Genomic DNA, 17,501 nt, shown 5'->3' with positions numbered 1-17,501 from the left:
AAAAACATGCAATTGTTTTTGCTGTTTTTGTGCTACACTTGAGGTACTGAATATCTGCTGAAGGTGGCATTGGCAATTTATGACATTTACTACAGTTGTTTATTGCCTTTTTAAGTGCTTGCAGAAGTCTGGCTCCAATGCTGGTTGGTTTGCCCATGCTTGCAGTTGTGTATTTAAAATCCAGTACTTTTCCTCCTCCCACCCAGTATATCACCATTGCATCAAGGATAAAGCATGTGTGATGTGCATGATGATTACTGGGGGGCTTTGTGGTGTGGAAATACTTAAGGAAAACTTTGGACTTTTGCTGGTAGCTCAATTTGTAGTTGTTGAAAGAGGGAGAAACACTTCCATCAGATTTTAATGAGATATTCTAAGTTTGAATTGAATTGCCCACACCTTTTTCTACCCCAATGGATTCTGAAATAACTAACTCTCTTTTGAGCAGGTTAGCATATTCTCGCTGAATTACAGAATAGAAAGCTAGGGAAACAGCTCACTCCAAGCTTTATGTTACAACTTGATGCTCATTACAGCTTTATAGGCAGGATCTGTAGGCATGCAAGACTGAAGTCAGGACTTGTACAGGCAAGATAACTAATGACTATTCAGCAGTCAATCAGATTTCAGTTTTGTATTCATCTATCCATAATTAGTTTCTTTGAGACTATGACTTTTTATGCTTCTCACGAATCATGCTAGTAATTCAATCCTCCATCTCACCAATTGCCTCAGGCTGAACCAGACTATTTGCAACCTCAGCATACTTTCCAACCCTGACTTCATGTCCTACTCTATCACAAAGACCACCTACTCCACCTGGAAGCAGGAGTGGATAATTTGGACCCTTGAACCTCTTCCACCATCCAATCAAGTCATGGACTCCCTAGACTCACCTTCTCCCCGCACTTCCTAATAACTTAGGTTCATTGAATTCTTAGAACATTAACAGCTGACACAGCATCAATTGCTCTTTGTGGAAACATATACCAGACTTCTATCCCCTTCAATGTATGGAAGTGTTTGCTAACTTCACGCCTAGCTGTATTTTTCAGGCTGTACTGCCTTATCCTAGGCCGCTATGCACCATTTGTTCAGTCACCAGACATTTTCTCTCTTCTTTAACCGTCTCTCTCCTTTGATCCTATTAATTCCCCTTAATATCCAGAAAATATAACGCAACTCACCTTCTAACCCTCTAAATTCTAAACTACTACCTTGGTTTCTGTAATCTCTCTTCACAATGAAACCCAGGTATCACCCTGGTTAATCCTTGTTCAAAGCCATTTGAAGTGTGGTACGCCGATCAGCTCGCACTACTTGAGGTGTGGTCTGACCAGGACTCTTTATAACTGTAGCTACCCTCATCTCACTACTCTGATCCATGCCTTCATTACCTTCAGGCTCAATGGTTCCAAGTTTTCCTTGGCCGGCCTCCTATCCTTCTGGATCTGTAAATTTCAGCTCCGCTAAAGTGCTGCTGCCTTTATCCTAACCTGCACCAGGTCCTCCTCTGCTGTCGTGCTTGTTCTTCCTGAGTTACACTGACTCCAGTCCATTGAAACTGAAAGTTTAAAATATTTATCCTTGTACATGAATAGCTTCAAATGCTTGCCCTGCACAATCTCTGTTCTTCCTCCAGTACTACACACTTATGTAATGTGCATGCTTTAAACGTTGAAATCAAATGCATCCCTCACTCAATTCATTCCCTTCCGGAGCAACTGCTCCAACACTTACCCCCCCCCCCCCCCCACCCCAATCCTGATCCTGCCATTCATCCCAGTCCTACGCTCTGAAATTCCCCCCCTCAAACCCTTCCATTTCTCCAATCCCCTTTCCTGCTTTAACTTTCTTCGAAACTCACATTGACCAAGTGTTTGATGATGTATTTCTTTCGTGTGGATTCTTCTGTCTGATTATTGCCTTAGAACTGAGGTAGCATATTTTAGAAGAAGACAAGAACACAAGGAGAAGGAATAGGCCACCATGCCCCTCAAGCCTGCAACCCCCCCCCCCCACCATTCAATATGATCATGGCTGACTTATGCTGGCCATAACTCCTCTTCTGTGCCAGTTTCCCATAGTTCTCAATTTCTCGGTCTTTCAAATATTTATTTATCTCTTCCATAAATACTTCCAATGATCTGGCCTCCACCACTCTTGCGAACAGAATTCCAGAGATGGACTTCCCTCTGAGAGAAGAAATTTCTGCACACCTCAGTTTAAATGACCAGCTTTTGGTTATCTTGTAAGTACGTCCCCTTCATCGAGACTTTCCCACTGGTAAAAACATCTCAGCATTATCCTGTCAAGCCCCCTTAGAATCTTAGATGCTTGAATAAGGTCACGCTTCATTCTTCTAAACTCCAAGCAATACAGATCCAAATTCTTTGGCTTCTCTTGATAGGACAATCCTCTTATCCCAGGAACTAGCCTGGTGAATCTCCTTTGGACTGCCTCCAATGCTACTGTATACTTTTTTTTAGTTCAAGGGTCCAGAGCTGTGCACAGTATTTCACCAACGCCCTGTACAATTGTAACAAAGCCTCCCTATTTAAAATTCCAAGCTGTTTGCAATTAAGACCAAAATGCCATTTGCCTTCTTCACTACTTGTTGAACCTGTTTGTTAACTTTTTGTGATTCATGCACTAGAACACCTATACTTCATACATTTGCTGTCTCTGTACATTTAGATGATAATTTGCCTTTTGATTCCTCTTATCAAAGTGCATGACCTCACACTTCCCTACATTCAACTCCGTATGTCAGATTTTTGCCCAGTCACTCACTCAATCTATATCCCATTGTAGAATCAGAAGGTCCCATCACCTCAACCTTTCTACCTAATTTTGTATCATCAGCAAATTTGGAAACCTTACATTTTCTTCCCTCTCCCACGGTCTGATGTAAATAGTCAACAACTGAGGACCAGGAATTGATCCCTGGGATATTCCACTAGTTATATCCCTTCAGCCTGAAAAGGACCCATTTATTTCAACTCTGTGTTTCCACATGACAGCCAATTTTCAATCCATACTAACACACTTCCTCCAATATCTTGAGTTCTTAATTTATGCACCAGCCTCTTATGTGGCACCTTTCAATGCCTTTTGCAAATCTAAATACACACTATCTTATATCTTTATATAAATACACTGTTATTAAAAACAAATAAACTATCGTCTCTCTCTCTCACATCCTTGCATGTTGACTAGGTTTGATTATAGTCATTTTTCCAAAATGATTATTGACTCTAGCATCTTACCAACAGTAGATGTTAAACTATCTGGCCAACAGGTCCCTGCCTCTGCCTTCCTCCCTTCTGAACAAAGGAGGCACATTGGTTGTTTTCCAATCTTCTGGTACCCTCCTGGAATTTAATGAGTTTTGGAAAAATCTCAACCAATAGTTGAATCAAACAACTCCTTTTACTACATTGAAGAACTATATAAATGCAAGTTAATAGTGTTGCAACAAAATACAGAACAGTGGGTAGTTTTTGCACTCAAGCCTATTAGAGTCTGAGAGGAGTTTATCAAACTCATTTCTGATAGGACCTTTACAATGTAGGTCAGGAAGGAAAAGGATAGGAGTTGAATGAAACAGCGTGGGATAGGACTTTTACAGAGTGAGGAGTATTTCCTTGCACCAGTCTAAAATAAACTGTCCATAATATAGCTGTAGTTGTGACACTAAGTTGTACTGGGTTTCAGAAGTTCTGAGATGGCTGATGTGGGATCTGAAACTACCTCATCTGTGTAATAGTGATGTTTTCCTAAGGCTGTGACTAATTAGAAGATGTTGTTAAAACAATAAAATAAATGTTCTATTCTTCCAAGAATTCATAGGATTGTATAACCCTTGAAAATTGCTGATGAAAATAATGCATTCCATGTAAAAAATAAATAAAACTCTGTCAGTGAGCTGGCTGAATAACTTTGATGCAACTTATACTTTGATGCAACAATATTACACTCTTAAACAATTTAAACCATCAGTCTGAATTTTAACCATCTTTTCTTGATTTGTTAGTATGCGCCTCTTGATGGGGAGTTCATTCTTAGTCACAGTGCTGGATTTGCTGCAAGTGATGGTCAGAGTGAACCAGGATGTGAAAGAGGTATACCATCATTTAGTGACTCATTTTTTTTTACAAGGACTTTTCAATGTATTTCAAGTACTTAACTGTTTCCAACATAAATACATTTGATAGTGTTTACCAGCCTCTGAAGCCTTTCAGTTTTATCAAGCTACTTATTGCCCTCAAGCAGCCACTGCAAGCAGGGAAAATAAGATATCTGACCCAGAGCACTAATTTAATTCATGGAAAAGAAACTTGTAGTTAACTTGCTATAGCTTCTAAAATCAGGTCTGCACCTTGCACTAAATAATCTGTGATCCTACATTATATTTCTTTTTATATCATTCAATTTTTTGCTGAGTAATGATTGTCCAAGACTCCCTGACTTGTGCTCCAAGGTTTAGGTCCCTACTTTCAGATGCGTGTTCTTTTTTCCCCACTCCTTTTATGTATCATGTTGAGCCCAAGGGGTGAATGCCTTTCGCCATCCCCCTCTACATTTACCAAGTTCTTTCTGATTGCCAGCTCCTATATAGGCAGCCATCATTCCGCTTGCACTGTAATGTCTACCTCTTGAATTCTTCAGCATCCTTCAGCAAGGAAACAAGAATGTTACTCCTAATTCTTTAAAAATTATCACATTTTCAGCCAGTCCATCCAATAGGTATCACCTCTTAAATAAGAACGTAAGAGAATTTCCCACTGTGTATTTATACGAAGAGGCGAACGCAGCATTCTGCAGGCTATGCCTCCTTGTCTTTGAGTATGGTTAGAACTAAAATCACAGTTCAAGCGTTACCCCTCCCGCTCCCCCTAAATATCAACATTGTACGTTTTCTTGCATCCTTCAGCTTTTTCTTTCCTCCGTATCCTTCAATTTTGACTTCTCCAAGTTTCTTATTTGGACCTGAGGCAATCTACCTCAAAGGTTCTTGAGACAATTGCAGTTTTAGACAAACCCTGCATACCCAATGGCACATTGATACAAACTGTCCTCTGCATTGTTTGTCAAAGAGGTTACGAAGCTTGCTGTTGTGAGACATGGAATAATCTGACCTTGATGTAATAGTGAGCATGCCACATAACTTCCCATTACAACACATTGCAAATGTTGTTTGCGTCCTTTTATGCTTGTATTTGGAGAGTTTAGTACTGATCCCATATCCACAAAATCAGAATTATTTAATTTTCTAGAATTAATTACTCTCGTTAGAATGAACCCAACAGATAACAAAGAGATTCAGTAAAGATACCAATTCTGAAGTGCTAAAAGTGCCACACTTTTTCAACCGCAGGTGAAGATATCACTTTCAAAGACCCTGATCAGTATAAATGGTACGATCCCAAATATTGGCAGACAACTTTATCAATGAGTGAGCAGGAAAAAAACAAATACATTTTTACTTTGGATGAAGAAAGTGTCCCTTGCCAATATGATGATGTTGTTTTTCAACCTGGAACATCTTTCCGTGTGGATTTGGACAGCGATGCACAAAATATTAATGTTAAAACTATTTCTTTAATGAATATGGTGAGTGCTTCACTTCTTTGAATGCTAACTAACCTCTTCCAATATAATCTGCACCTCTCAATTTAGAGTATGAAGTCCATGTTTTGAGAACAGGTGTATGAAGGCAAAATTATAAATTTGGTCAGGTCATTTGCCAGGGGTAGTACAACCAGTTAAACTAAGGCTGTGGGATAAAACAGAAAATGTTGGAAATATACAGTAGGTTAGGCTGCATCTAAGGCGAGAAATAGAGTTAATGCTTCAACTCAACAAGCTTCCAGAAAATAGACAGCCCTAAACAGGGCAGGCAGTGGGTATTCTAAATGTGTGACCAAGCCAGTGTATCCCCCTGAAGAAGCAAATGTTGACTGCACTATGTTCCTGCCGGCTGGCATCCTGTCCACAGTCCTCCTCACCCTTAAGGGTTTGCCAGCAAGGGATGACCTGCCAGTTCATGTGGCACGCTTGCCTTCATCAGCCACGGTATAGAATATCAGAGTAGGGATTCCATGTTACAATTTTAAGGAACATTGGTTAGGCTACACCTGAATTATTGTGTACAGTTCTGGTTGGCACACTATAAAAAGGATGCAATTGTGTTGGAGAGAGTAGCAGAGGAGGTTCCCTGGGATATTGTCTGGATTGGAGCATTTCAGTTACAAGGAGAGATTGGATAGGCTGGGTTTGTTTTCCCTGGAGCGCAGGAGGCTGAGGGATAAGCTGATAGAGGTATACAAAATTATGAGGGAGGTAGATGGGATAGATGGTCAGAGTCTTTTTCCCATCAAGGGGGTACAAGAGGGCATATGTATCAGGCAATTTTATGATGGTGTTTGGATTCTGGAATGCGTTGCCTGAGGATGTGGTGGAGGCAAGTACTTTCACAACATTTAATAAGAATCTAGATAAGCACTTGAATTGCCAAGGTACAGAAGGGTATGGGCCAAATGTAGTAAATGGGAGTAGTATGGATTAGTACAATGGTCAGAATGGACCTTGTGGGCCAAAAGCCCTGTTCCTGTGCTGTATGATTCTTCATGCTTGAAAACCAGTTTAAGTGAATTTCTGTGACTGAAGGTGAAAGATCACATGTCAATTTGCTTTTACTCATTTAAATAACATGAAGCTGAATATTTTGTTTTACATTGTAGAAATTTGCTAGCAGTGCAGATTTTGATAATTACAAGCAGTCCTACACTGGAAAACTACAGTTCTATGGAAATGCCTCCATCGCTGTGACTAACACCAAGTGTGAAGATAAATCTGGCTGTGATTGCGGTAACTCTGATGTAAGCATCAAATTACTGTGCTGATCTAAAATTTATGCAGCGAACATGTTCTGGATTTCTACGAAGGAGTTTTGATTCAGACTCTGGCAATGCATAAGCTTTTTCAAGGTCAAGAAAGTAGGGCAGCATAACTGTTAAGCTAATTGTCTAGGAATCTGAATCCTGGGCCATTGATCCAGAGATACGAGTTTAAATCCCAACATGGCAGCTGGGGAATTTAAATTCAAGTAATCAAATAAATCTGAAATAAACTCATCTCAGTAATGGTGATCATGAAACCATTAGATTGTTGTCAAAATGAAATCTACCATCCTTTCCTGGTCTGGCCTATGATTCATTTCTCATGACTATAAACGATGCCATTTGGTTTGTTGAGTCTCTGCCGACTCTCAAAACAATCCCATCAGTCCCATTCCCTATTTATTTCCATGATCATCAATAGCCCTCCATTTTCCTGCCTCTTGCCTATACTCATGGCAGTTTCCAGGAGTCAATTAACCTACTAGCCAGCACACCTTTAGAATTCAGGAGGAAACTAATGCACCAAGGGGAAGCCACATAGCCATAGGGAAAAGTTGCAAATTTGACACCAACAGCACCTCTAGACAGAATTGAACATGGGTTGCTAGAGCTTTGTGCATGCTAGCTGCTGTACCACAATACCACGTGTGACTCCTGATCCACTGACATGATTAACTATTAACCCTCTCCTCAGCTCCAGGGCAATTAAGGATGGGCAACAAATGCTGGCATTGTCAGTGAAGTCCAGGCCCCTGAAAAGAAATCTTCCTGGGTAATATCCAATATGCAACCTTTTGAGTTTCATTTATTTGTTGGCAAAACAGTTAACAATATTTCAAAAATAGTTTCCTCAGTTTTTTTTATTTTTAGTCTTCATTCAAACATTTTACTCAATCTGACTGCCAAAGAGCACCTTCCTTGGTGAGAGTTGTTCTTTATTAACTACAGTGTGAGATTGTATGTCACGGTTGAAAATGGGCTTGGCTCAGTTTTGTAGCACCCTTTATTCAGCAGCCACTCCACACCCTGGGCTGGCACTGCAGTACTTTGCTGAGGGAGCTCTGCACTGTACATATCCTGTTAAACTGATGCCCACCTGTCCCCTGGGGAACTGCACTGTACACTTCCAAAAATCTGCCTTTCACTTATCAGTTTCTTGTTACGTAACCAGTTTACTACCCAAGTTCTTTTATTCCATAGACAATTATTCTAAGTTACTGCACAGAGGCTGGTGGGAGAAGCATATGACTGAGGATCAGAGGAAATCAATTCCTCGTGGTTTATCATCACTAAGAGAATACTGCAACAGAAATTTCAAGTGACTAGTCACTGTTTCATAGCCTTAAGATAGAAAATGAATGAACGTTCCTTTGGACCATGTAACTCAGTTGTAAATGACATATCATGTTTATTACTTTTCTGGACTTGATACTGCTGCTTACCCTTCACATGTAATGACCCTGAAATGGAGGAATTTCCCACATACATCCAACGGCTAATATAACAAAAGGTGCAACACTTCTTGTCAGTTCACTTAATGATAACAAACCACAAGAAAGTGATGACATTTTCTCAAAGAACTTCGCTGGGCTAGTTCCATCTGGGAAAAACAGGGGGAAGTTATTCCACTCATGTTTTGGAAAGAGTGGCTTTTGCAAATGTCCGAGGAAACCAAACACTCTTCCTCAACGGCTTGTCTCTACTGACCTAGAGGGACAAGCTGCCAGTCAATCTGATTCAATAGAAAGGTAACTAAGCAGCTGGCTAATAGGCAGCGTCTGTCATGAGATCAGTACCATCTGCTTTGCCCTTCAATGTATGTTAACATATCGAGGGCACCTTACATCATGGCAACAGTATTTGGCTGTATTCACTGCAGAGCTGGTTTTGTGTCACAACACATTTTAGCCACACCTAGAAGATACTCCGAAATGTTGTAATACAAATTTCATGTGATTAGTCACTCCGTCATAAATATTAACAGAACATTTTAAAAAAGCAAAACACAAGCCACAAAAATTTCGGACCAAATAAAATACTGGTGACACACAGCAGCCATTGCAGGAGCCAAAAAGATTTGGACAAAAGGGGCCTGAAACATCAGCCTTCCTGTTCCCAACATGGACTGCATGGGACAAAGTCAAACTACTCCTGACTGCTGATGAAAAGTTATGACCAGCACAAAAAAAACAGATGTTAGATTAGGGTGGCTTTAGTACACAGACAAATTTACACAGGGTGGAGCACGACACATGTGGTTTACATCTCCAAACAAGTTTTCCATATTATTATTGCCAAGCACTGGAGAGAGCTGCTCCAGGGATTAAAGAGTTAGAAGGATGGTGCAGAGTTTACTGGAGTTCTGTCATCGGAATATCTGGTTACGATGCATTGACTTGGGTGAAGGGACTGAGGGTACAACAGCCAAATTTGTAGGAGTTTAAAAGAAGATGAGTGGGTTAGCAAGTGTGAGGAGGATATACAGAGCCGGTAAAGGACTATAGATAAGCAGACAAGTCAAATGTAGTACAGGGAATTGTGTGGTTGTTAGCTTTGGAAGGAAGAATGAAAAAGCAAATTGCAATTTAAATGGAGTAGGACTACAAAGGGTCCCAGCATATGAAACTCAAAAAGTTAGCATGCAGATACAGCAACTAGTTAGGAAGGCTAATGAGAGGGCTCGATAGGGTGGATGCTGAAAGGAAGTTATTCCCTACCAGGGGTAGCCAGAACTAGGGGGCATGGCTTCAGAATAATGGATCATCCATTAAAAGGCTGAGAAGAGGAAGAATTTCTTCTGAGAGTTGTGAATCTCCAGAATTCTCTACACAGAAGAGTTGTGAAGGTAGGATCATTGAATATATTCCAGGCAAAGTTTAAAAGCCTTTCAATCTACAAGGGATTTCAGGGGTGCAGGAAGAGAGCTGGAGGCTGATGTTGAGGCGAGACTGGATCAGCCATGATCTTGTTGAATGGCAGAGCTGGCTCAAAGGGCTAAGTTGCCTGCTCCTGCTTCTTATGGCTTAATGACATAAGTATCTCCAGCCTCTGGCAACAGAAAATCTCCACATTCTCAGAACCTTTAGTAGCACTCCACCACCAATGAGGTAATGCTGAATTTTTAAATACAGTTATAATTTAGGAAGTGGAAGCCACAACAAGATCACAGAAAGCTGTTTAATGACAATCAGATAATTTTGTTAGAAACCTTTTGTTAAGGGATAAATATCAACCAAGGTATCAGGGAGAATCTCCCTGCTCTTCCTTGAAATAATGCCATGGCGCCTTTAAAATCCACCTGAAATTGCAGATGGACCTTTGGTTTATTTTCTCCATCCGAAAGACGGTACCTCCTGCACTGCAGTGCTTCATCAATACTGTACTCTTCAGTTAGCCTAAATGTTTCTGCAGCTGGAGCCTGAACCCTCAGCCTTCTGATACACAGGCATCTGGACCGTTGCTGACACTGTGAGATTAACTCACTCTGAGACTGGAAATCATATTTTCATTTACAGAATCACAGGAGGATTTGTTCTAATCTGCAACAAGAACTCAGAAGCCATTGTACAGAACTTGATTGTACAAACCCCTTAAAGCCTCAAGGGCACTGCTGTGAGATTTGTGGTAAGTTTAGGTTCAATTTATATCCGCTCCCATTTTATAGTTTGTAGAGATCCATTTTATTTACTTTGAACAATTTCATTTGAATTTTGTATTTCTCAAGACACAGGGTATCAATATCATGAAAATGGAACATTTTCCATTTCTGGTATCCTGTTTTCCTGAATTAGAATAATGATGATCCAATGCTGAATAAAGCTCCTTCTGTCTAATTATGAACAGTGTTTTGCAGAGCAGGATTATCAATTTGAGCACAAATGGGAGCGATCTACACTTAATAAGCAATTTGATTGGATCAGAAATTTAGTGCAAATATGATATTTATCAATCAGGAGATGATCTAGAACCTATCACGGTCAAATAAGTAAGAATCATATTTGTACAAATCTGGCTATGTTCTGATGATAACAACAGGGATAGATAATGGCCTATCCAAACATCCCGTCTCTCACTTGTGATACCTTGGGTGTCATGATTTGTGCACTCAACACCCATCCAAAGTCATGTGATCTGGAGAGGGGGCAAAAAACCCAAAGAAAACAAATCCAGGTCAATTTTAAAAGACTAAGAGTGGGGTAGTGGAGGAATGGAAATTAATGGATTCTTCTCTAATCAACCCGAAGATTAAAATTAGCCCATTCTCTCATCTGACTTGTGGCTTTGTGGATAACCATAACTAGTTTTAATACCTTCCATATTTATTTAATACTTGTTCTATTAGTCTAAGGACATGCATGTTTTCAGCATTTAATGTGCGAGTCCAGTAAGTGCATGACTAGATGTGTGAATAATGCATAAATAAAGCCTGGACTATGATCATTTCAAAGTAAGCAAAATGAATTGCATCTTTATTGGGTCTTCCAAGGGTTCAAGATGTCCCAAAGCAATTCACAGCTAGTTAAGTACTTCTGAAATTGAAACTCTGGGGACTCCAGCAGCCATTTTCCATATAGCAAGGCCCACAAACAGAAAGGAGGCAAATGAGCAAACCAGTTGCTTTACTTGCATTGACTGAGGGATAAATGTTGCCAAAGACATCAGAACTCCTTTGCTTTGTGGTGAATATTACTGTGGGGCAAGCAAAAAGAGCAGGCACCAGGATGATATGAAGCAATCTCTCAGGCTGCACTAGATTCAAGAGCAGATTTTGTGTTCAAATCTTAGAGTCATTGTTGCCCCTTGGGATCAAGTATGACTTGTTTCTCTCCTGTTCTGAGGAATGGAAGATGCCTGTGTGTGAATTATTTTCACGCACAGGCTGTTGCATGTTGGTAGTTAGCACATTTGATCCAAGCCAACAAGATAATGTATCAACTAAATGCAAACATGTATGTTGGCACACAACACACACTTTCAAATTCCCTAATTGGAAGGTGTCTTTTTAAATTTGAAAACTATATTTAATACAATTAGTGCTATGTATATTTTATGAATAAAGTATGTGTGTATGTATATATATATCAATGCTACTCATGTTTTCTCATGGACAGTGCACCTATGAAGTGTTTGAGAGACTGTTACCCAGGACCCAGTCCCTCAGTATGGCAGCAGGACTCTAGACTGTGGTCCTTCCCAACAAAGCCCCTCATTCTCCATTCACTTGGAGCCAGTAAGGGAGCTAATACTTGACATGTTCCTCAAATGAATTGTTGTAAGGAGCTGTTGAGGAGCCAATCAAGGACTGTATCCTGTAAATTAGTGGGGAAGCTGGTAGGTAATCACAGGCAGCCAAGACGTTCTGTGTCATGTTTGCAAAATGAATTATAAATGATTAATACATATCACTATAAAATAATGAATATTACTACATTAGATATTTTTCCAAAATGCTGGAAAAATAAAAAAAATAATGCTGTCACATTGAATGCAGGTGCCATTATTTATTTAACATATGATGATCAATTTGATCTGGAATTATACAGAGAGCAACTCATCAATTCGTTCTTTGGTTTGGTATGTTATCTCTAAAACTCTGTTTCCTATCTTGAACAAAATTATTAACAATCAAATAATTTCCCATGTTTTGCTTTTCTTTTGTTCTTCTATATTTTTGACTTTATGCAGTGATTTGTACATTTATTATTTTGTTTCATAATCTTCAATCAGTTTGCTTTAATATTCAAAAATTGTAATTTTCCAGCAAGCAGGCAGTGAATCCCAACTCTTTCTAACACAGGTAGCTTTTTCCCTGCCTCTCCTGAGGCAGAATTTCCTGGACATTAATGGTGAATGTTGCTGGGTTTCATTAACCGTGGGAGGAATGTGAGTGAAGTGTCATTACACCATCACTCAATGTTCAATGTGGAATGGTATAATAGGAACAGAAATTGCAACAGATTTTCCCTTCCATAGACCAGGGTGCTCAGTTTACTGTTAGCTTTGCCAGTAATGCTCTTAGCTAAACTAAGCTAATCTGAAACAATTCTAATGCAATACAAGCCAGAGATCAAACCTGGATGTTCCTTTCACTGTAGATTAATACCATGCCAAGCAATGGAATTAGCTCTTAAGGAGCTATGATGTTTGTTCAAAATTCTTCCTCAAGTGCCCTCTAAATCTCTTTCACCTTGTCTTAAAACTTTCCCTCTGGTTATAGTCACCAGTGATAAGGGGGAAATGTTTCCTACAAGCTGCCCTATCTATGTCCCTTCATTGCCTGGGGCATCTTAATAGTATCTTAATCACTTTAGTATAATGAGATGGACTCTTGTCTTCATAATCTACCTTGTTATGGCCTTGCACCTTATTATCTGCCTGGACTGCACCTTCTCTGTATCTGTAACATTTTATTCTGCATCCCGTTATTGCTTTCCCTTGGACTACCTCAATATAATGAAATGATCTGTATGGATGGCATGCAAAACACGGTTTTTCACTGTAGCTCGGTACATGTGACAATAACAAACCAATTTACTTCCCTACCTGTGCTATTGTCTTCAGTGATTCTTGGGCACGTGCATCAATATCCCTCTGTTCCTTGGTGCTTCCTAGGGTCCTACTGATCATTGTGTATATCCTAGCTCTATTAGTCCTCCCAAAATATTATCTTCTCTCATCTTTTAATGTTTATTTAGTTTAATAGCCTTCGTGCAAAGCAGCTCGGAAGACTCTATGGCACATTGAAGACATTATAGATAAACAAGTTGTTGCTTTTCATTTACTTAGGGTGACAACGAAGGTGTGCAGATATCCATGACAAAAATTTACAAAGAAAATTTTTCCAAGCAAACTATCCCCAATGATGCAGTTTCGCATATCCAGATTGTGCTAATTGATAACGCGACCAAATTAACAACAGGAACACTTGCCGCTCGATTGGCAGAAGAAATTATGGCAGACATCACCTCTCAAGGTATTTACCGTTAAGCTTGTTACATTTGATTGAAACATTGTGTGTCGGGGCAATGTGTTGCGTGGTTCGTCGAGAAGGAACTGGAAGTTATGATTGGCTGTTAATGATGTGGACTGGGTGTTTGTACAATTTCTTTCTTTCTTTCTTTCTCTCTTTGACTGTGCAATTGCTCTATCAGAAAAGGCTCAATGCAAATCAGAGCTTTATTTCACAATAAGGTATAGAACGGTGGTCTTACTTTAGTTATCTTCTCAAAAAAATATGCAGCAATAAGAACTGGAATACATCACCACACACCAATGGACTATGACACCAAACTTAAAGATGAGAAGTAAGGTAAATAGTCTGGTTTGAAGGCTGAGTCTCATTAACTTAGACCCAGCAGCATGTAGGTAGAAAATGACTGCTTCCTCTGTGGCCTCCAAAACACTGTGGCAGTGCAGCCACAATGTGGCAGTGACCTGGAAAGTGAAAGGTGGAGGTCTATTGTCAGAAGTGGTTACCAACTCAGTGCAGGAGTAATCTGGGTTATTTCTGTGGTGCTCAGAGCAGTACTGCTGCTAATCCTAGCTCCACAAAATTGCATAGTTATTTAGCTTTGGCCTACTAACTAATTTTGACCAGTATGGTTCCAATACACACTTTTTGCTGGCTGGGGATAAAGTTAAGGTTTAGATCAGCTGCATCTCATTGAACGGTGGAAGGTAGTTAGAAGACTAAACAGTCCGTTTCCATTCCTGTGTTCTTATGTGTTCCTATTTCCCATTTTGCTAGTCCTCAGTTATTCTATTGGGTAAGAAGCCATAAAAACTTTCCCTATAATTGTAAATATCTTTCTGTATTTGTAGCAAAAATGCTCGTGGTCTACTTTTAACCAAACCTGGCCGTCTTCACAGTCTCCTGGTTTCACTAAAGCCTTTCAGCCGGCCTGTGACCCAGTCTATGTCAGATGTCCAACTGTTAATAGCCAAGAAAGGGATCCAGGAGCTAAGCCAGTCCCACAAGTTGCTTTTTATTTGTCTATGAAGATGTAACATCACTGCACTTTATTGATACCTTATGCCTTTAAGTATTCAACGCTGCATTTTTCTTGTGAATCATAGAGTAATACAGCACAGAAACAGGTCCTTCAGCCCAACCTGCGCATGCCAACCAAGGTGCCTACCTGAGCTAGTCCTATTTGGCTGAATTTGCCCCATATCTCTCTAAGTCTTTCCTTTCCATGTACTTTCTAAATATCTTTTAAACATTGTAACTATTCCACCTCTACCACTTCCTCTGATAGCTCATTCGATACACCCACCACCCTTTGTGTGGAAAAACTTGCCCCTCAGATCCCTTGAAATCTTTCCCCTTTCATCTTAAAACTATGCCCTCTAGTTTTAGTCTCCCCTACCCTGGGAAAAAGACTGACCTTATCTATGCCCCTCATTATTTTATATACCTCTATAGGGTCACCCCTCAGCCTCCTTTGCTCCAGGAAAACAGCCCCAGCCTATCTAATCTCTATAATTCAAGCCCTCTGGTCCTGGTAACATCCTTGTGAATCTTTTCTGCATAATTTACAGCTTAATGACATCCTTCCTTTAGTATGGCGACCAGAACTGCACACAATACTCCGAGTGCAGTCTCACCAACATCTTGTACAGCTGTAACATGTGCAAAAACTATAAAATCCTGAACTGAAGCTTCCGAGCACCAGCCCAGTGTTTTATCTTTAAGTAAACTTGCATTTAAAATTTGTTCGACACTTTTGGTGAAATTAGTAACCATTTAACAAAGGATGAATGCAGTTTTTTAAATAAAAAATTGGTCTGAACTAATGACCTGCTAACAGCCTGTGCCTGTTCTTTATTACTGCAGGTGATGCATTTGGCATTGTGAGTGCTGAACTGAAAAAAAGCACCAACATTGAAGAACAGGAGGGAAGAAACATCAGTGCTGGAAAGATCACGGGGATTGTGGTTGGTGTCCTCATTGCTGCCTTGTTAACTGGAAGCCTGACATTCTTCTTCATTTCAGGAAGAATCAGGTGAATGTATATACTTATGGAATACAGGTGCTTTTCCGAAGCACAGCTTGAAATCAGAAAGACAATAGTCTGGTCTTGCCCTTGCAATCAGTGAGTTTAGGACATAACCAGCCTCTGTGTGTGTGTGTGTGTGTGTGTGTGTGTGTGTGTGTGTGTGTGTGTGTGTGAGAGAGAGAGAGACACGGAGAGCAAGAGGATACATATTATATATATATTATATATATATAGACCCACACCCACACACATACTTACTATATGTGGTCTTGAGAACCTTTAGTCATGTTTCCTCTTGACCTCTGGCTCCAAAGAGAATGATCCACCTTCTCCAGTCAAACTTCGCAGCTGAAATCCTTTGCCCTTGGACCCATTCTAGAACCTTCACATTTCTTCTAAAGTGTGCTGACCAGAGCACAGTGCTCCACTCGAGGCCACACCTATGTTTTATAAAGATTCAGCATAACAATGCTGTTTTTTTCCCACTCTATTCCTTTACTCACGAAGGACAGGATCCCATGTGCTTTAGGAATTGCTCCCTCAACATTTGCTGCTGTTATCCACAGATGTACCCAGGTTACTGTACTGCCTTTAGATCTGTAGACTGTATCAACTCTTGTTAGAAATGTATCACTTCTCTGTATTAAATTCCATTTGCTGCTTGTCTGCCCATGCTGCCGGCTTGTCCATGTCCTCTTGCTGCCATGTTGGTGTCATCTGCAAATTTTGAATGTTACTCTGCATATCCATATGTAAGTCATGAATGAATACCAGGGAAGGTCCGAGCCTGGAGACCACTGGAGTCTATCGTGCAGTCTACCCTGAAGTCTGAACAACAGCCACTTACCACAACTCTCTGCTGAACTGATGTTCTATCCACGCTGTCACTGCTATTTTATTCCACAGGCCTCTGTAGTTCCATGCAGGTGACATCCAGTGCATTTCCTTCATCAATTTTGTCTGTTATCTCATGAAAAAAATCATTTAGGTTAGCCAAGCATAATTTGTCTTTGACAAATCTGTGCTGGCTTTCCTTTTTTTAACAAGTACCATCCCATGTGCCTTTCAAATTTTACCCTGATTATTGCTAAAGGTTCTTGGCAATCATGGTAAACTGTCCTTCAACACTTTTTTGTGTCACATTTGCCATTCCCCAGTCCTCATGCACTTCCCAGTATCAAGGGAAAATTAAAAGCCCTCCCCTTTTGTTTTAACTGTCATTCTCTCTTCAGATCCTCTCTAGATTGCACACCCATTCTCTTCTCCATGTCCTTTGTGACTCAGGGAGCTCTGGCTTCAGTCACCAACCTTTCGCCCTTGTGGAAATGTCCCTAGCCTTTATTCAAAATATCTCATCTCCATTGCCTGTTACTATTATATCTGTTAATATTTGGTTTCATCTTTACTTTGCTGTATCCCGTCTCATTCCATTGAAGTTAGGTCTACTCCAACTAACCAGGTCAACCTTACTTTCCCCTTTGCCCTACTCCATTGCCAATCTAAATCTTATGATGTAATTATCACTGACCTTGGATCCAGTTGGCACATCTCATTCCCCAGCACCAGATCCCACAATGTCACCTCCTTTGTTGGGTTG

General features: G+C 40.2%; 1 protein-coding gene across 2 annotated transcripts in view; it reads left to right on the top strand.

The window, feature by feature from the left end:
• amn (amnion associated transmembrane protein) overlaps positions 1–17,501 on the top strand; it is a 30,936-nt gene that overhangs the window by 8,235 nt on the left and 5,200 nt on the right. For both annotated transcript variants that reach the window (XM_052025222.1, XM_052025212.1), the window contains exons 4-10: positions 4,037–4,124; positions 5,381–5,616; positions 6,747–6,884; positions 10,421–10,529; positions 12,397–12,479; positions 13,692–13,878; positions 15,742–15,910. In XM_052025222.1, coding sequence (XP_051881182.1) covers positions 4,037–4,124; positions 5,381–5,616; positions 6,747–6,884; positions 10,421–10,529; positions 12,397–12,479; positions 13,692–13,878; positions 15,742–15,910 — 1,010 coding nt within the window. The remainder of the gene's footprint in view (positions 1–4,036; positions 4,125–5,380; positions 5,617–6,746; positions 6,885–10,420; positions 10,530–12,396; positions 12,480–13,691; positions 13,879–15,741; positions 15,911–17,501) is intronic.

This window comes from Pristis pectinata, chromosome 1 (assembly GCF_009764475.1).
Source record: "Pristis pectinata isolate sPriPec2 chromosome 1, sPriPec2.1.pri, whole genome shotgun sequence".
NCBI classification, from domain to species: Eukaryota; Metazoa; Chordata; class Chondrichthyes; order Rhinopristiformes; family Pristidae; genus Pristis; species Pristis pectinata.
Note: the sequence above shows the minus strand (reverse complement) of the source record. Positions and strands in the feature narration are given on the sequence as shown.